At 46.3% G+C, this 21,147-nt stretch overlaps 1 protein-coding gene across 2 annotated transcripts in view; it reads right to left on the minus strand.

Annotated features, from left to right (window-relative positions):
* Nucleotides 1-21,147, minus strand: part of ZNHIT6 (zinc finger HIT-type containing 6) — a 78,678-nt gene that overhangs the window by 56,000 nt on the left and 1,531 nt on the right. For both annotated transcript variants that reach the window (XM_089780490.1, XM_075936386.2), the window contains exons 4-5: nucleotides 21,036-21,121; nucleotides 13,386-13,489 (exon numbers count right to left, since the gene is read on the minus strand). In XM_089780490.1, coding sequence (XP_089636616.1) covers nucleotides 13,386-13,489; nucleotides 21,036-21,121 — 190 coding nt within the window. The remainder of the gene's footprint in view (nucleotides 1-13,385; nucleotides 13,490-21,035; nucleotides 21,122-21,147) is intronic.

Here is a 21,147-nt window from a genome sequence, read left to right on the forward strand (position 1 = left end):
AGGCATGTGTACGTGCATTTAGTAGCAAAACAGCAAACAAGCTGGTTGCTAAGTACAATTAACTATGTTATTACTCTTAGATGAGAGATTCACAAAAGAGCTTTCTCTGAAACAAACAATTTTTCTTAACCTAGTTATTTCTAAGGGAAAGTTACAGTACATATACAATATTTCAGATTACTTTCTTAGCACAGAAAGAGTGCTGGATTCTTTTCTAAGAGGAGGGAAAACAAGGTCCTTAGTTATGTAAATGATAGAATCTAAACAGGTAATGTATAGATCAATGTTAGGATACAACAAGAATCACACGATTGGTGGAGTTGTACACATTGTTTTGTAAATTCACTATTTCTATCCTCTTTCTCTGATCCACTTGTTACATTTTGTTAAAGGGAAGGATTAATATTTAGAGGCTTCTTTAAATACCAGTGTTTTAAGGAAAGATTGCATCACAGAAGATCAGCTCAGGGAGAGGAAAGAGGATACAAATATAAGACTTGGAAGTGGAGGACAGAAAAATGATGACTAGTAGGATTGCCAACTTCTAATCACACAGACCCTAATGCCCTTATCCCTCCCTATTCCTGAGGCCTGCCTCTTTTGTTCCATCCCCCCTCCCTCTGATGCTCAGCCTAACTCACCTTCACGAAGCTGGGGTAGGAGCTGTGGGAGGAGATGCTGGGAAGAAGTTTGGGTGCTAGAGGAGGCTCAGGACTCAGGTAGGGGATATGGTGTGGGAGGGGTGCAGGGTCCAGCCAGGTAGCGCTTATCTCATGCAGCTCCCAGTTGACAACACAGCAGGGCTCAGACAGGTTCTCTTCCTGCCCTGGCTCAGCAACATAGCTGGAAGCAAATGGCATGTTCCTGTAGCACCTAAGGATGGGGGAGGGGAAGTGGGCGCAGGTGGCTCCACACGCTGTCCTCACCTCCACGTGTCACCTCTAACTCCTACTGGCTGCAGTTCCTGGCCAATAGGAGCTGCGGAGTTGTAACCTGCAGTGGGAGCAGCATTCAGAGACCTCCTTCCCTCCCACCAAGGACATTCAGGCTGCTCCCAGCTGCCACACAGAGCTAGGGCAGGAAGGAGCCTGCCATAGCCCTTCCGTGCTGCTGGGCTTTCAGTGGACTAAAATCACCCAGTTTGGCTTCCAAGATGGAGTCCAATTCCCAGAGACTCCCAGTGAAACTGGCAACTCTAGCACTGGCAACCTGTGATTTCTGTAATCAGAAAGTATGTGTCCTTTCTCCACATTTTAAGACATGCTGTTCAGTGTAATGGTATAGTATTTCCAAATTTGAACATTAATTTTAAAATAACTATAAAAGCAGATTCATGTTTTGAGTGTTAGAATCTTTCATAAGGCAGTAGTACTTAAAATGTAGCACTTAGAACACAAACATAAGATTGATGAATGTAGCCCAGTAGCAGGTATGTTACATAGTGTGTAATTCAATAGTTGTGTAACTGCCTGAAATTTTAGCAGTTACACAATTATTTTGACAGTTCCAGGAGGTGGGGCCAGCAGCCAGTGCGCTCCGGCCCCATTCTCGGGGAGCCCCCCTGCCATCTATCAAAGGCAGCAGCGCAGGGTGGCAGGTGGGAGCCGGTATGTGAAGGGAGCCAGTTTAAAAATGAGCTTCCTGCACAGACCAGCTCCTGTCTGCTGCCTTGCGCTGCTGCCTCTGTATCAGAGACAGCAGTACAGGGTGGCAGCAGCCCGTCATGCGGGATGCCGGAGCAGCCTCTGTCTGCAGCAAGCCTGGGTTGATGCAGACAGAGGCTGCTTCGCAGCAGCCTCCCTTAACTCATCCCTGAACTGTTGCTTCTGACAGAGGCAGCAGTGCACGGGGTGGAGGAGCAAGTGAGGAGGTACCATGGAACTGGTGCTGGGGGGGAAACCAGCTTTTAAGCCTGCTCCCCCAAGCACTGACTCCTGCCTCCCACTGCCTCTGTAGGAGGCAGCAGGGGGTGAAAGAGGTAGGTGGGTCCGTGAAGCCAGCATGCACAGGGAGCCTGCTTGTCAGCCAGCTCCCCACAGGCACCGGCTCCTGCTCCCCCTCCCTTTGCTTCCTCTATAGCAGAGTCAGCAAGTGGAGGGGAGTGTGTGTATGTGAGTAGTCAACAGATTAAACGATAAGCCCAGCCTTATCAGTTAGTCATGTAGTTGTCTATGCATTGATATCTCTACCCAGTAGCCCGTCTTCCCTACAATGACAGGTGCTTCTAAGGGAATGAACAGAACAGGACAATTATTAAGTGATCCATCTCGTTTTGCTGTCCGTGCATCTGGTACTTATATGGTATTTACATATGCAAAGCACTATTCCAACATTTTAATTAGAACTTGCTGGGGGACTAAAGGTGGTGGTGTATCACATGAAGAGGGCTGCAGGAATTGTAGTAGTGTTCAGAGTAGATATTGTGTTTCATGCTCTGAAGACAGGGCCTAAGAACAAGGCTAGGCTTTTTCCGTGAAGTTTGGGAAAAATGGGTCTCAGAGGTGAAATCATCTTTCTCCAGTAATTGTGTGTAAACTGAAAGGAAAAGGCGACACCTGTCCATTCTAGGAATGAGTAGATTAGTGCACACTGCAACATGTACATACTATAACACAAACACATGCTGAGCTGGAGACAAGCTGTCCATCACTTTCACAGAGAGGGCCAGCATGTACTTAGAACTACCTGGGAACTTTTCAACTCACCTGTAAGTCCAACAATCATGTCCAAAGCTCAATATAAAAAGGGAATTCTTCCTCCCATCCTTTTTGGGCCAGAACAATAAGAGTGAGGGAAAGGCTGCAGATCTTCCTTTCCCAACAGGCATAGGACAGCTATGAAATGATTAACAAACCATTTCTCTGTCAGGACCAGAGGACAGCCTCTTCTCCAGATAGCCAAGGCGGCTCATCAGCAATCTGGTGCTCAAAATTACAATTTCTACTCAAACACATCAAAACCTCCATCACACATTCACAGGATGATCTGAGGAAGGTCCAGTTCTCTGTGGACTCTGAAGATATGTCTACACAGCTGCGTTATACCGGAATAACTGATGCTATTCTGAAATAACAGTGTGCATCTACACTAAAAGCCTTTATTTCAAAATAATGGTGAGCTGGAGGACTTCTTACTCTGACTCATGGAAACCCTCATTTCACAAGGAGTAAGGAAAGTCAAAGGAAGAGTGTTCTTCCTTCGACTTCCTGCTACGGAGACAGTACCAAAAGCCCAATTAAGCTATTTAGAATTAAGCGATGCAATTGATGTAGTTGAAGTTGCATAGCTTAATTTGACTTTATCCCTGCTGTGTAGATGTACCCTGAGGCACAATCATTTCATCATGGTAACTACATAATCTTCTTATAAAGCCTTCACTCCCTCAGACAGTCTATGGATCCACTCCCTTCAAGGACACTAATAACGTCTGAACCTTAAATTTGACTGATTCCATGCCAAAAAGTTACACTTTCTGGACAAATATAAAATGTTAATTTTGCAGAGTATTATTAACTGCATTGCTTCACCTCTTCTAAAAAGCCCCTACTTCCTTGTCTGAAAGTAACAATGAGAATTTTCATGAAAGCAAACAGATGAAATCAGAAATGGAACAAAAGCAGAGACGTCTTTCAGAATGAAATAGAAAATAAAAACTCATGATAAACTGCAATTGTTTTTCAGAGAAAGTTTCCATAACTAGAAGAAATTTCTATAAGCCCATTGATAATTGATTATAATGAAGCATCCCTGACCATCAATGAATTTTGCATCTTGAAGTAACATAGGTGTTAGCAGAGCTGGTCTCACAAGAAATGCCTGCCAATATTTCAACACTAGTTAAGATTAAAACTAGCTAATTTGGTTGCAGATTTTTGACAGATTTCATCTTCTGTTTTGGCTCAGTTTGGCAAATTAGGTTCTAAAGTTTGTAGGCTTTTTAATAGCTACTGATTGTCCCCTAACAAACATAATTTGCTCTCCCTTTCACCCTGCCAGAAATCTTAAATTTTCAACGAGTAATTTCCTCAACGGTACTTTTCAAATGTCTTCAAACATACAAGCAGATAATTCATAAGCAAACCAAACTACTGTTCCTATAGGCAAGGAACACAATGATTGTTATAGTAATTTCTTTCAATATTAAGGGAACACGGGGTAGCTCTGTTAGTCTGTAACTTTAAAAAACTAAAAAAACCACAGTAATCCTGTGGCACCTTAGAGACTAATAAAAATTAGTATAGTATAGTATAAGTAATTAGTAATCATGAGCTTTCATGGGCAAAATCCACTTCTTCAGATGAGATTAATTACATTTACTACACATATTTTTTGTTAGTATCTAAGGTGCCACAGGACTACTCATTTCTTAAAAGTTGTTTTTAATATTAGTGGCACTAAGATGATAATGGTTGCAGTTCTATGAACTAGAGATGTAAAATCCCGGTTAAAAAAAAGTTAACTGGTGATCCCATGGTGGGAAGCTGCTCTGGCCAGGAATGGTGCACCAAGGACACACTGCATAGGGCTGCTATGGCCAGGCCTGGCTATGACCACCACACAAGAAGGTTGGGGGGACGCTGTTCTAGCTAGTTAACCCATTACATCCCTACTATGAGCAGCGCAGTCATCATCATCTTGTAGAATTATCTTTTTGCTGAAATAATCCCGAATAGTGTGGTTCTTGTGTATCATGATTTGGGCAAACGCTGTGGACACTACAGGCTCTAGGCCCCAAGGGACATATTTTCATAAATATCTAGGTGCCTAAATAGGCAGGATAGGTGACTATTGGTATTTTCCTATGTGCCTAACCTGCTCTGGCATTAGCAGCCTATCCTTATCTTTAGGTATATAAATATCACAGTATGTCTGGCCTCAAGCAGGATATGTGTGTTGTGTGTCCTAAACAGATCTGTGTCAGCTACTCCATTTCTCTCAGATACTCCATTTCTGCACTCATTTTCTGTCATCAACTGCCATGGAGCCTTCCCTATCCTTTCTTTCTAGCAGGAGGAGGAGGAGGAGGGAGAAAGCAGCTGCAGATTCACTCTTACCAGAATCATCAACTTGCCCTCTGCTGAGCTGCCACCACTCAGATGATGTAAACAGGATTTAGAAGAGAAAATACACCTCTATCCACCCATGGGGATGGAGCACTGAAAGGAAGCTCAGTGATTTAGAAGTACAGTAACTGTGTTTAAAGTCAAAAGGTTTTGGGCCTGTTTTCTCCTGTTTTCCATAAGTGCAACTGATTTACAGTGATGAGGAGATAATCATACCCTTGCCTCAGTTTCTATTAAAAATCTCTAGCCTGTCTTTCTGAAATTAAGAAGCAGAAATTTACCGTTGATCAATCCAAGAGCCACTTGCTCACAGTTTTATAGTACTTGAAATTGCCCAAACACCTCACAAAAGATGGGCTAACCCTAATTCAACATATTTTTTCAATAAAGAAACTAAACTTCATCTTCTGGACATCAAATTAGCCTTTGGTTTAAGGATGTTAAGGACTAGTCAACTATCCAATAAGCAAATGCTTATCGGATAGTTGAACTGACTAGTCAATTGCCTCACCCCTTGATGCCTCTATCAGACGAGGCAGCAAAGTGGGGAGGGGGAAAGACGGGGTACTTCGAAGCAGCAGTGCTGAGTGGAGCCTGGGGTCAGCTGGGGTCTCCCTAGCTGACCTGGGACTCCCTGCTGCATTTCCCAGAACCGGGAGGCAGCTGGAGAGTCCCCAGCTGATACTGGGCTCCCTGCTGTGCTGATGCTTTGAAATGGGAAATTCCATCGACTACTCGAATAGTAAATTACTCGTTCGTTAACATCTTTACTTTGGTTTACTGTTTACATTTTCCAAAGCTAAGTCAAACTCTGTGTATCCCTCAAAGGAGGAACTCTTGGAAAGCAGTCACATGAAACCACTCCTGTTTCCCAGCCATTCTGTACATTATCTAAGTTATTTTATTCAAAGGTAGCCTCAACTAGATAAGTGTGAAACGTTGTAAGAAAAATTGTATTTACAGATTCTCACGCTATTAAATATAAGACAAGACTGATTTTATTTCAAGGGTGATCGAACATACTAAAAGAACCAAACTAAAATCACTGAATTAAAGTTATTTTTAAGTTACAGACTAACACGGCTACCCCTCAGACTGAATTATAAACAACATCCTGACTTAAGATCACTAACTTCTTGCACATTCAGTCCATTTGAAGAATCAAAACACTCCTAAGAGAATCAGAAGTCAAACATGGAGGCTGTGTCTACATTGGCACCCTTTTCTGGAAAAGGGATGCTAATGAGACAAGTCAGAATTGCAAATGCCACGGGGGATTTAAATATCCCCCACGGCATTTGCATGAACATGGCTGCTGCTTTTTTCCGGCTCGGGGCTTTGCCGGAGAAAAGCGCCAATCTAGACGGGATCTTTCGGAAAATAAAGCCTTTTCCAGAAGATCCCTTATTTCTCTTAAAATCGGGAATAAGGGATTTTCCGGAAAAGGCTTTATTTTCCAAAAGATCCCGTCTAGACTGGCGCTTATCTCCAGCAAAGCCCCCAGCCGGAAAAAAGCGGCAGCCATGTTCATGCAAATGCTGCGGGGGATATTTAAATCCCCCATGGCATTTGTAATTCCAACTTGTCTCATTAGCATCCCTTTTCCAGAAAAGGGTGCCAATGTAGACACAGCCAGAGAGTATGAACTTCAAGCATTCAGCTCTTTGATCTACTCACCAGATGTGCCTGGGACATGACTTTTCCTCTAATCAAAATATTTCTGACTGGACACGAATTCCTATGAATTTCATGAAAATGTCTAGAATTTGCATCTTGTGTTTCATTGGTAACTGGCCACCAAAACATCCTATCGTGTCCATTCACAAAACCCCTGTTGCAATCCTGGAAAGCAGCGGAAGAGCATTTATACATATACATACACACACACCGCAATGAGTTTGCAATTACCATATTTTAATTTTTTGAGAACAAGTGCAATTAGAATATGCATTTCTTGCATACATGAAAATAGAGGATTCTCAATGAGCTTTTATTTGAATAATTGGAATGTCCCGTTTTGACAGATACCACAGATTTTAATGTTTACCGTTGATCTGCAAAAAAAATGCAGCATAGTGGGATGCACAGAGAGATGTAGGAGGCTTCCAAAAATATAATTTGTTCTCTCACAGCATCTCTTAGACACAACCATCTTCATCGGAAGGTAGACCATATATCACATAATCACAAGATTGACCAGACCCTATACAGGCAGTCCCCGGGTTATGTACAATATAGGGACTGTAAGTTTGTACTTAAGTTGAATTTGTACTTAAGCTGGAACTGGCGTCCAGATTCAGCTGCTGCTGAAACTGATCAGCAGCTGATTCCAGGAAGCCCGGGGCAGAGCAACTCTGCCTCGGGCTTCCTGTAGTCAGCCGCTGGTCACTTTCAGCAGCGGCTGACTTGGGGACGCCTGGGGCAGAGCAGCTGGGGTGCTGCTGGGTTGGTCCAGTAGCGCCGCCACTCCTAGGCGCTACAGGACCAACCCAGCAGCACCCCAGCTGCTCTGCCCCAGGCATCCTGATTCAGCCGCTGCTGAAACTGACCAGCAGCGGCTGAATCAGGACGCCTGAGGCAGAGCAGCTCAGGTGCTGCCGGGTTGGTCCAGTAGCGCCAAGGAGCAGCGCTGTGGGACTAACTGGCAGTGCCCCAGGTGCTCTACCACAGGCATCTCCGAGAAAAGCCTGGTCTGCTGGAGGGGGAGGGGGGAGCGCACTAGCTGCGCCCCCCTCTTTCCCCCAGCAGACCAGGGAGATGCGGAGCAGCTTTTCTCGCCCCAGAGGATGGGGGCGGCGGGACCGCAGTGCGTCTGGGTGGTCCCGCCGCCCGTGTCCTCTGGGGCGAGAAAAGCCCCGTTCGTAAGTACGGATCTGACATAAGTCGGATCCGCGTAACTTGGGAACTGCCTGTATTTTAGTTACAAAAGATTAGTGAGCTTTAAAAGCAAAGGAAAGGGGAAAAAAGTCATCCTAAGAGGAAAAGGCAGACTACTCAGTCTTGATAAGCAATGACACCCGGGACAGGCATTTAGCAGTATTTGCAACACTTCCCCCTCACCCCCACTGGAGGCAAAACTTCATCTTATCATGTAAAATATGCATGTAACACCTCCCTTTCACACTCAGCCTCAGTCTCAAAACTTAGCATCCTCAAAGCCTGCAAAATTATTTGTGGAAAGCAAGTGGTTACTCTCTTAAATAGACGATATTTCTGTGCCATTTGCTGGAACCAGAAATGGTCTGTGAAATATTCATATTTTAAAACAAAAATTGTTTTCTACCATGACAGAAGAAGTCATTGTCTTATTTCATTCCGGAAGTTCCTGAAATAGTTTCATGCTTAACTATTGGACATTAGGAAAAAATTCCTAACTGTCAGGGTGGTCAAATATTGGAATAAATTGCCAAGGGAGGTGGTGGAATCTCCCTCTCTGGAGATATTTAAGAACAGGTTAGATAGACATCTGTCAGGGATGGTGTAGACGGAGCTTGATCCTGCCTTGAGGGCGGGGGGCTGGACTCGATGACCTCTCGAGGTCCCTTCCAGTCCTATTATTCTATGATTCTATGATTCTATTTACCTACAAATAACATACCAATCCTACCAGATCTTAAAATGGGTTCCTGTTAAAAAAAAAGTAACTATAAATGTATAAAGGCTTATGTAATTCAATGCCCAGATTAATTCATTCTCACTGCTCAGCCATGTATTTCCACATGTGAAAGTACTTTTGTAAACAGAAGAGTTTGAAACAGTGGTTCCCAACTGCTGGTCTGTGGACTAGTGTTGGGCCACAAACTGCTGGCTGCTGGGCCATGGCAGGTGCTGAAGCTGAAACCAGCTGTTCGCAGCAGCTCTGGGGTGGGGTACACACAGGCTCCGTGAGCTGCCGCACAGCAGTCAGCTTCAGCTCCAGCAGCTATTGTGTAGAAGGTAGCTGCTACAGCTGAAGCCAGCTATTCGCACCAGCCCCTTGGCAGACCAGTAACAATTAATCTGCATAATGAATATGCAAATGAAATGTTACCAGTGCACCAAAAGTTTGTGAATGGGTTTGCTGGTTCATGTTATAAAAAAGGTTATAAATCACTGGTTTGAAAGCCACACCATGTAAAATAGTGACAGAAATGTAGCCGTGTTAGTCTGTGTGGCAATGTTCCCTCCAATTTTTTCCATCCATGTTCAGAACACATTTTTGTGTGTACCACCAATAAAAACAAAAGCTGTGGGTGCTCTGACTGCTAATCGGCTGAGCAGCATTTGAATTCTCCTGAGTGGCCACGCAAGCACACAACTTATAGAGAACAATGATGTGTGGCTGTCTTGTACACAAGACTTATCAGTGCAAACATTTTTGTTGTTGCGCTGTCGCCCAACTCTTAGCTACTGATGCAAAAATGTGTCGTATTTGGGGGTTGCCGTGTAGTCTGTTTTTACACTGATGAAGATTCCTGGCTTCCTCGGAATTCACAAGATATTTTAATGGGGAAAACCTTGTATTTCCTTTCCTTTCCTTTAACCCCTCCTGGGTATCTTCCCTCCAAGTTAGACTTGATATTTTTAAGTAAGTAACACAGAAGGATAAGAATAAGTTTCCTTCATCAATGAGAAAAAGTGCTTTTCTTTCAAAATAAGAAATTATGCTAGCATTCATTAATTAATTTATTTATGCAAGCTCAATGGTTAAACCATTGCAGGAGAGACACCTAGTGGTTTAGTTACTAAATGCTGTTAAGTTCTCATCCATTCGTTGTTACCTGATAACTAACTGGAGATGGCATTAGCTCAACAGAGTGAAAAAAAAATTCTAGATGCAGAAGAATTTGTGACCAAAACTAATTATTAAAAGTGCAAAGAGAAGCCATCAAGAAAAAAGCTTGCCCTCAGTGGCTATTATCCAAGCTCTCAAAGCTTTTGCTGTTTTTCTCCCGGCACTGCAACAGTACAATCAAATATTTAAATTTCAAGAGCCATCATACTAACTTAGTTCACACAGAAGCACTCTCCACCAAGTTAGTACATTTTTGTGTTACAAAGCAGCCCTATAGAAGTAATATCAACTTTATTTATTCGGTAAAAGCTTTGTTATCCAGCATGCTGGAGGAATGGGGGATGCTGATTAGTTACCTATGTTGTTAACAAAAAGTTTGAAGTATGGGAGGGGGCTCTGGGCTAAGGGGTACAGACTTTGGGCTGAGGCCAGAAATGAGGGGTTGATGGTGCAGGAGGAGGATCCAGACTAGGGCAGCGAGTTGGGTGCAGGAGAGTGTGAAGGCTCCCTGATGGGGCCGGGGAGGATAGGTTTGGGGTAGCGATGTTAAATATCAGTTAATTGAATAGTTGATGAACTTCATAAATTCTTATTGGTTACCCGACTATTCTACAGTCCCGGGGGAGGGGGGGGAGGGAGGAGGAAAAGGGGGGGAAGACACCAGTAGCTAGATGCGGTACACTCCAACCCCACTCCTGAGGATCCCCCTGATTGGGGTTCCAGGCAAGTGCTGGTCAGAGCAGGGAGCCAGTTTAAAAACCAGCTCCCATCGCAGACCAGTTGCCTGTCGCTCAGCACTGCTGCCTCTGATAGAGAGGCAGCAGTGCAGGGTGGCAGCAGCCACTGTCTGGTGGAGCAAGTCTGAGCTCTCGGACCAGGTGCAAGCCAGAACTGAGCTGGGCTGCCTGCTCACCAGGCTCCCAATACACTTTAAATGCAGAGCCGCAGTGGGGAGGTAGGTCCTGGACCTGGCGCGAGCCAGGACTGAGCTGGGCTGCTGGCCAGCCTGTTAAAAAATTTTTACTGGTGACAGGGAGCAGGGGGAATGTGTGTAGTCTACAGTATTAACCTATAAGCTTTGGCTTATCGGTTAATCAATTAATTGACTACACTATTAAATCCCTAGTTTGGGGTGCAGAAGGAGCTCCATGCTGGCACCTAGGGGTTTAGAGTGCAGGAGGAGGTGCACGGTTCAGGCGTGGGAGGGAGTTTGGGTGTGAGAGAAGGCTTGAAAGGGATTTCAGGATGCTCGATTCAGGTGGTGCTCACCTTGAGCATCTCCCCACAAATCTGTTTCAGCTGCTCCTAAGCAAAAGTGTGGCTAGGCAGCTCTATGTACTGCCTCCACCTGCAGGCACCCCAGCTCATCTAACTCCTGTTGATTATGTGTCCCAGCCAATGGGAACTGCAGAGCCAGCACTTGGGGGGCGAGGGCGCAAAGCATGGAGCCTCTGTGGTCACTCCTCTGTCTAAGAGTAGCAGGTACATATCACTTCTGGGGAGCCACATTGAGCCAGGTAGAGAGCTTGCTAGGCTTGCACCAACTGGACTTTCAATGAAGATCATAAATGCTGGTTTATAAAACTTACTGGTTGGTACAGAGCTCGGTAACATAGCTTGACTATACAGGCAGTCCCCGGGTTACGTACAAGATAGGGACTGTAGGTTTGTTCTTAAGTTGAATTTGTATGTAAGTCGGAACTGGTACATATTGTAGGGGAAACTCTAGCCAAACATTTTTTTTAGTTTTGGATAGCATAGGGAAAGGTTAACTCCCCTCTAATGTTTGTTTTGCTGTCTGTTCCCCTGTTCAGAAGATTTCACATCTATTTCTGTCCCTGTGACAAACTCAGGACTAAAGGAGTAACTCATCAAATACCAAACAGCTCTGCACCATGCTTTGAGCTAATAGCTTTATTTCCACACACCACCCAGGGTTCTAGGAGGAGGGTCCTTTTTTTGCTAACAGTGAGGCCACGCACTTTGTTTGTTTTGGTGGAGTCTTTGTTTGCCCAGGGAGCCCAGCATGTATAGGGGGAGGAGGGGCGGAGAGGCTGCTTTTGTCTGCTGTTCGGCAGCCTGTTGCTCAGGGGAGGGGGCAGCCTGTTGCTGGCAGGAGGGGAGGGGGGAGGCGTGCAGGATGCGAGGCCACGGGGGGGGGGGCAGCGGGCGTGGGGAGGCACTTTTCCTCTGCCCGGCAGCTCTGCAGGATCCCTGTCCCTGTGGCCAGCTGCTGCAGGCAGAGGCCAGTTGGAGCCGGCAGGCCGGAGGAGCCGGCCGAAGAGGAGGAGAAGGTGGATTCTAGGACCCAGGTGAGCGAGCCCCGGGGACGCTGCTGCGCTCCGCTCCGGGAGCCCGGCATGTATAGAGGGGAGGAGGGGCAGAGAGGCTGCTTTTGTCTGCTGTTCGGCAGCCTGTTGCTCAGGGGAGGGGGCAGCCTGTTGCTGGCAGGGAGGTGGGGGGGGGGCAGCGGGCGTGGGGAGGCACTTTTCCTCTGCCCGGCAGCTCTGCGGGACCCCAGTCGGAGCCGGCCCGAGGAGGAGGAGGATCCTAGGACCCAGGTGAGCGAGCCCCGGGAATGCTGCTGCGCATGTGCGGGAGTTGCCTCACCCCGTTCGTATCTAGGGATCCGACGTAAGTCGGATCCACATAAGTCGGGGACTGCCTGTATATGGAAATGTTTACTTTGTGAACAACCCCGACTTAAATCCACATCCTTCCGTTCCACAGGAGGGAGACATTCAGCAGTCCCTTCCACCTTAAAAAGATGTACCCCCACCTCCCAGTGAAAAAGTCAAGAGTACATCTGATCAACAAATTATTCCATTAATTGAGATTATCAAAGTACGACAAATACAGAGCTCATCATTATAATACCCTGCTGGTTTAAGTAGACAGCTTTCAGAACAAAGCATAAATTGCCAAAATGGCTAGAAGCCCTAGAGATTAAGAATTAAAAGTCCTTAGCATGGAAATACAAATTTAAAATCTTTTTCTGATAAAAGCATTAAATAAATCCTTATTTGTCCCTCTATTATAGACATATATGCATGTAAAAGCCCATTAATTTATAAAGAAGGAAAAACCTCTCTCTCACTGTTTTAATGAGTAGCATTGTTCAATAATGACAATATTTAATTGACTAGCATAAGTACCGGACAGTATGATGCCACATTGCTCATTTTAGTCCTTGGATTTCCAACTCTGCCAATCAAGGACTACTTAACGATCGTAGGAAACATTAGCCCAAGCATAAAAGAAGGAACCCATCTGAAGCCTACGGTATAATAAATCTTCACTGAAGAAGCCGAATTATTAAGTGAGTGGAATACTATTTGGCTGCAGAATTTACTACATATTTCTATCTGAGTGTATTACCAAAGATATTACAGGAATGCTGATCACTGTCTAATGTGATTTTGTCATTAAAAATGCTACAAGGCCTTGCAATCTTACAAAGGAGCCTTTCAACAGCTATTTTCCCAGTTAGACATAATCAAAGATTTTGCTGAGGTGTTCCCCAAAACCCATATTAATTAAAAACTTACTTCTTATTGAATGTGGTTGTATTTTCTCTTCTTTTTGTAAATCCAATGGGTAAAGTTTTCAAATAGATATTGTGCTTTCGAGCTCGGTTTCTCAAATAATTTATCTAACATCAAAGACAAAAGACAAAATATATTCAGACATGTAAACATTTATTACTCTCGTCTTGCAAATCTAAAAACTGAGCCCAAAAGAACAGTCCTGGAACCAAAAATGCCCATCAAAGCATTTAGAAGGAAGCATAATGTAGGATATCCCACAGTTTAAAATTTTCTTTCACTTTTTCTATAAAAATTCTCAATTTAAAAAATTAAGACACTTAAATAATGTTAAGAGTCTCCAAACTTAAACATTTCCAGACAAAGTTTGTCCATGGTGAGTGCAAAGATCCCCCCGCCCAAAATATAAAATGTGTATAAATAGTATTCAAACAGTATGAGAAGTTTGGAACCCAACATAATCGCAAAATTAGTGATTACTTATGATATTTTAAAATTTTAAGGCCGCCATACCCCTTCCCGTGAGTAAAATCAAGTACAAATCCTGTAACAGTGAGGTCTAAAGGAGAAATTTCTCGTATACCCGCTCTACTGAAATTGATGTGAATGCATGCACACGTTTTCTCTGACATAAAGGCTGAATTGCTAACATATCTATAGTCATGAATCAAATGGCCCTACTGAATTCTAGGGTACAGAGAAGACCCACAGAAGTATGCTCTGGAGTGCATAGGCATAATACCACCGATACTGCATGGATGAAGCATCATTAGATCAGTATTTTGTAATGGTAACATTTGCTAAAACAACACTTAATTATGCTTCAAGGCACCACCGACTTCCATCAGAAACTCTGCAACACTAATAACGTGTCAAAAAAGTCACCTTTGCCACACTGATGTTTCTTCTCTGTACATCAACATCCCTCACCATGACATCATCACTGCTAGCCTCAAATACCTACAAGATCACATACAATGCTTGAAAAAAATCCACCTTACTCACAGCCAAACTCATCTGTTTCATTCTCACCTACAACAATTTTACATTTAACCACACGTTGTCCAAATTATGGGAACAGCCATGGGTACCAAGATGGCTCCCCAATATGCCAACTTCTTCATGGGACACCTCAAAGAAGAATTTCTGGAAAAATGCATCATATGACAACAAACCAATATATCTGAGAAACATCAATGATATTTTCATCCTCTGCACAGAATACTTAAACTTCTCCATAGACTTCCACCACAAACTTAACAACCATTGATCAATTCAACTCTCTGAAGAACATTCCCACACCAGCATCAGCTTCCTGGACACTAGGATTAGCTGCAACAATGAAACCCTACAAATGACTGTATACATGAAACCCACATATCACCACAGATCCAGTAGCCAACCCAGGCACACCAAAGAAAATGGTACCTACAGCCAGGTACTCAGATACTACCTTGAAAGAAAAAGTCCAGGATATACCTTAACAAACTTAAAACTTTTACTAAACAAGGACACTCCACCAGAAAAGCAGATTGCACACTGGAAAGTAATACCCATGTAAATCAGGAGAAACTATTTCAATATTGAGAAAACACACCTTCACTGACTCCATGTTCTTAGTTGTTCCCTACTGCTCCATGCTGGAGCTCAAATGAGTTATCATTAAATTATTACAACCCGTATTTGATGGGTACCACATGTTGAAACAAGCCTTTCCTGTTTTTCGGCCTTCAAAACAACTCTTGCATCCTTGCCAAGCTCACCTCAGAAGCAAACTTCCAACAGATCCGGACACACTAACTCAAAAGCAGCATCAGACCCTGCCTGAAGAGATGCAAAACATGCAGATGTATCTTCCCTGCTACAACGATCAAACCCCTCCCAACAGGCCTTTCAAGATTCATGGATTAGGGATGTAAGCAAGTGGTGAAGTCGACTACTTGCTTTCCCCCTGCTTGCTGCCTCTGTATTAGGGATGTTAAATTGGTTAAATGAATAGTCGGGTAACCTCATGAATTCTTATCACTTAGTCAACTATTCTATAGTCCCCGGGGACGGGGTTGGCAGACACAGCAGTGCAGGGTATCAGACGGGAGCTCATCAATGAGGGCAGCTAGTTTAAAAACCAGCTCCCTTTGTGGACTGGCTGCCTGTTGCCCAGTGCTGCCGCCTCTGATAAAGAGCCAGCAGCCCCTGTGTAAGGTGGGTCTGAGCTCCCGGACCCAACACGAGCCAGAACTAAGCTAGACTGCCTGCTGGCCTGGCTCCTAATACGCTTTAAATGCAGAGCCTCAGCAGGAGTAGGTTCTGGACCTAGTACAAGCCAGAACTGAGCCAGGTTGCTGGCCAGCCTGCTAAAAAATTTACTGGCAAGGGTTGGGGGAGGGAAATGCATGTAGTCTATATCATTAACTTATAAGTTTTTGCTTATTGGTTAACTGACTATACTATTACATCCTTACTTTGTATCAAAGGTAGTAAGTGGGGGGAGCAGGATCTGGGTGTGTGTGTGTGTGTATGTATGTGTGTGTGTGTGTGTGTGTGTCCCAGCTTAAAAGCTGGTTCCCCCCTCCCCCCCCGTAACAATATTTTTTTTCTGTAGCCATATTGAAAGACCTAAAGCTTTCCTCTGCAGCCAAATTGAAGAGCAGCAGCCATTAGCTGCAAAGCTTGGAGTCACACTCATATTCTATTTAAATTGCATTAAAATAGCGTCCTCCCACCCTGGCCCCAAAGCGTCTCTCCCCCCATCCCGGACCCGTCCCTGCCGTGTGCAACCTTCTCTGAGCTCCCCTTTGCTAGCTGCTGCTGCCCTGCGCAGCATGCTCAAACCTGTGGGTAGGGAGACGCCCGGATGTGACGTAACGTCACGGCCCGGGATTTTAAACCTGCTGGGTGCTGTGTTGCGCCGCATGGCTGAGTTGCGGGTTCGGAGTCCGGGGACAGAGCACAGACTCCGGCCCCACAAAGTGGAAGGCAGAAGGTATGGGAGAGGGAAGTGGCTTGTGCAGAGGGAAAGGGGAAGGGCTGGGAGAGGAAGGTGCTTGGGCGGAGGGGAAGGCACCAAAGGGACAAGGGTGGAGGAGACAAATGGCAGGGGACCAAGTGCAGACAATGAGAAAAATGGCAGGAGGGGAGAGGTGTCAGTGGGAGGGGGACGGTGATGCTGGGAGGGGAGAGGGTAAGGGCATTGGGGGCTAGAGGGGTGAAGGGAGGTGCTCGGAGAAGGCCTGAAAGAAGGGGTGGGCATGAGGAAGGCCGGGATGGAACAAGTCATGTGAGAGGGCACAGGAGAATGGGGGCAGAGGGTGGTGAGGGGTGGGCATCAGGGAAAAAGCGAGCAAAGGGGGCAGGAGAAGTGAGGGAAGGAGGAGGCACCAGGAGGGTGCAGGGGTAAGAGAAGGTGCAGGTGCCAAGGGATTCTGGGGGGTGAAGCAGAAGGGCAGACACCTGCAGGGGAGGGACCACCATCAGAGGAGAGATGCAGGGCAGGTTTGTTGAGGGAGGTGTTAGAAGAGGGGATGAAGAGGGGTAGCTCACATGATCAGAGTGGGGCTACTGGAGGAGTGGGCACAGGGGGGAGAGAAGGGCTGGTGGAGGGGGGCAGGTTGCAGGAGGGCTGAGGACAGTGAGAAGAGCAGGAGTCAGGACAGCAGAGGAGGGTGAGGAGTGGGGGGGCAGCAGGCACCAGGGGGGCTGATGGAGCCAGGAGGGGAGGAGACATGGCAGCAGAGGGAAAAGGCAGAGGTTTAAAAATATTTATTAATATCTTGGGTGGCACATCCAAACAAGCCACATGAACTCAGTACTGGTGCACAACACAAAATTCATTTTGCTCATGTGAGGGAACTCTTAGGCTATGTCTACGCTGGTTGTTTCTTGCGCAAGAGCATCTTTCGCAAGAGTTCTTGTGCAAGAACACATCCACACTGCCATGTGCGAGCTGTGCTTTTGCACAAGAGCATCTATGGCAGTGTGGACGCTTTCTTGCCTAAGAAAGTGCCAATGGCCATTTTAGCCATAGGGCTTTCTTGCACAAGAAATTCATGTTGCCCGTCTACACTGGCCCTCTGCACAAGAATAGTTGCACAAAAGGGCTTATTCCTGAGCGGGAGCATCATAGTTCTTGCGCAAGAAGCCCTGATTTAATACATGAGAATGTCAGTATACTTGCGCAAGAACACACGGCCAGTGTAGACAGGCAGCAAAATTTTTGCGCAAGAGTGGCCGCTTTAGTGCAAGATCGTGCCAGTGTAGACACAGCCAAGGGGAGGGAGGAAGGCAGAGGCAGGGAATCAGCACTGGCTCAGCATGTCTGCATGGTTTGGGGGAAGGCACAGGAAAATTGAGCTTAGCTAATTTGCAGAGTGGGGAGGTCCAGGGAGCTGGGCTGGGCTTGGCTGTGGGGTGAGGGATGTGTGTGTGTGGAGCTCAGAGCTCAGTTTGGCTGCAGGAGGAGGGAGGTGCCGGGAACCGGGGCTAGACTCAAGGGGAGGGAGGGGCAAGGAATTGGCTCTTGCCTCAGCAGTATTGTGGGGCTTGGGGGAGGTGCAGGGAAATGGGGCTCAGCTGTGCTGTGGGGGGCTGCAGGGAACTGGTGCTGCACTCCCGTATATTGTGGGGGATGGTTTTGGGGGGAAGTGCAGGCAACCAGCAGGGGTGAGCAGCTCTGTTGGGTTGCAGGGGATAGAGGTGCAAAGAAGCCTAGTGGGGAAGGGAAGAGGGGAACCAGGAGCCCTGAAATGACCTCCCCTGGTCCAAAAATTCCTCATCTGGGACCAGTCAGGTCCAGAGGGTGCCAGATCAGGGAGGTCCAACTCCTACCCAAGTCCCCTACTTGCACCCTCCCTCGTAGCCAGACACCCTACCCCCAATCTGCTTCTGCTCCCTCCCCCTGGCCAGACACCTTACATCCAGCCTGCTTTTGCACCCTACCTACCACCCGGACCTTGACTCCTTCTGCCCCCCACCTCCTTCCCACATCCTGCACCCCATCCCTATCCCGCTCCTTGGCAGCCCGGCCATCCACCCTAGCACTGCTCTGGCCCCAGCACCTTGCCTCACACCCCAGGACTCAGCACCACCCTAGCCCTGGCCCCAGTACCCTGCCATCCACGCTAGCACCCAGCAGCACCCTGTTCCTTGTCCCAGCACTCTACCAGTCACCCTAGCGCCCAGCAGAACCATGTCCCTGACCCCAGCACCCTGCCACCTGCCTGCCCCAGCACCTTGTCCCAGCACCCCGCCACCTGAACCAGTATCCTTCCACCCGGCAGTACCCTCTTCCCAGCCCCAGCACCCACTAGCACTCTGTCCCCTACCCCCACCAGCACATTTGGAACCACATTAGTGAGGCTTGGGGGTTTTGGAGGAGTTATTTTGTTTTGGTTTTTTTGCATCTCACTTGTGTGGCCCCAACTGACTTTTCTTTGGGTCAGTGACCCTTGACTCAAAACAGGTTCCTCACCCCTCTCATATATAAAGACAATGCTAAAACCTTTTGAGTTTGACATAATATTTTATTTACAAATGAAGCCTGGCCAACAAGCCCCCAATTGGGACCAAACCCCCATTTCACTGCAGCATCATAACACTCCTCACTGATTGACCCCAAATCTGAGCCTATCATACACTGGAACCCCCTGTCCTGAGCCTCTTACACCCCCAAACTCCTGCATCCCCACATCCTCAATCTTCTGCCACAACATTCCTCCACCATCCACACATCACAAATCTGTGTACTGAGCCCATCATACTCACAACCTTCTTGCCCTGAGTCCCTCACATATCCAGCCCAAACTCCTGCACCCTCACATCCACAAGCCCTGGCTTGCTCAGCACCCCAACCATCCACCTGAGCCCAACACTCCCCAGCTTAGAGCCTCCTCCCTGAAACAACAGCCCCTTCTCCTGCATCCAAATTCCCTCCCAGCGCTTGTACTTCTCACCCCTTCCCACACCCAAATCCCTCATTCCCACTTCACACCTCCTTTCTCAACCTAGTGAGAGTGTATAAGGGCTGGGGATGGCAAGTGATGGAGAGGAGGGGAACGAGCGGATGAGGCCTCACGGAAAGAAGGTGGGAGTCTTGGGGAAGGAATGTGATTTTCATGAATTGGTGGGTTCCCCTCTCCTCCCCCCCCCTTTTTGCTTGACAAACCTAGGGGTTCCTTGAACTTCTGAAAAGCTGAAAAGGGTTTCTCGGCCAAATAAAATTGGGAAACACTGTGTTAAGGACTAGCTAAGCAGGACTCGAGTTTCACTACATAAACTGGGGTCCAAGGAGGACAGCAGCAGGAAAGGAAAAGGGAAAGGAAAACATGGAGAAAAGGAACAGCAAAAACAGGAGGAAAGACTTGGAAGAATAACTCACCTCCAAGACACAGCCTAAGACTAGAGCTGCCAGAACTCGTCCGCACAACTGTGACGTGCAGCAATCAGTGTCCAGAGAGATTGACCTTGCTTGGCCAACAGGGGAAATTTGCCTACCTTTATCAGGATTGGTGAGCATGGCACTGTATGCTTAGCATGCACATTCTGCTTGTTTGGTAATTACCAATAAATAGAAAATAAAGATATTACTGTGTAAGGCTCTTTCAGTGACCAAAGATCCTGCAGACCCACAGGAAGTTATGCCCTGAGCCCTAGGAATTGGGTAAGGGTGAGCGTCCCTAAAGTGTGGGAGGGATAAAGAAATTGGTGGACGTAACACCCTAGCACCGTCTTCAGTGCCGCCTTCCCCCAAACCCGCACAGGAAGGTGGCAGGGGAGGCTGCTGCAAAGCAGCTTGTTTGCAGCAGCCTGCCCTGGCCGAAGCTGCTTTGTCCCCAGACAGCCCAGCTGCCATGAACAGAGGCTGCTCTGGCAGCAGCCCCTGTCTGTGGGGTGTCCCAGATCCCCAGTGGGACCCCCTGCGGACAGGGGCTGCTGGACCCGGAGTGAGCAGGGACTGCGGATGCCTTCCCTTAACTACACGATTAGTGGATTATCCACCTCTTAACATCCTTACTATGGATCTCACGTATGCCTATAGTAACATGCAGTGCATCTCACCCAGCGCATCACATGTCCCAACAAAACTTATTTTTGTGAAACTAAACAACTGCTACACTTCTGAATGAACTCAGACACAAAATTCATAAAAGACAAAAAACAATGCAACTCTTGTGGACAAATATTGTTTTTGAAATGATTACTTCATATCTGTCCTCGGAGCACTCATACTCAAAGGGAACCATGCACACCACCTTACAAACATGAGCCTGAAACACTAATGTAAAATATGTCAGACCTTCTTTATAAATCATAAAGAAACAGAAATGGGCACAAGTCAATATTTTTTCATTCGTATTCATCTCTACTATTAACAAAATGTTTTAGTAATTTATGCTTCTTAGAAATTAAACGCAATGATCAGAATCTCACATACTACATTGGAGCTCTCCTTTCGTTTAAGACTGTCTCATGTAGAGTTCTGAGCGCTCCTGAAGTTCACCAATCTCCGAGTTTGGTTCAGTACATAGAGGAAAAGAATGAGTAACAAATTCTGGGTTTGGATTCCCTCAATTTGGAAGTCAGGGGATTTTCTAATCTGGGATTTTGAAGCAGCCCCATTTCTACTTTCAACTGACCCAACAGTAAATTGAAACTCACAGATTTGTTAGTTGTTGGTCTATGCAAGGAAATATCTCGAACAGCACCATCAGCCATCCTTCCTACATCTTCAAGAAAACGATAATCTGAATATACACAGAACAGAAAGAGA

Source organism: Pelodiscus sinensis, chromosome 9 (assembly GCF_052426305.1).
Source record: "Pelodiscus sinensis isolate ZL-2025 chromosome 9, ASM5242630v1, whole genome shotgun sequence".
NCBI classification, from domain to species: domain Eukaryota; kingdom Metazoa; phylum Chordata; order Testudines; family Trionychidae; genus Pelodiscus; species Pelodiscus sinensis.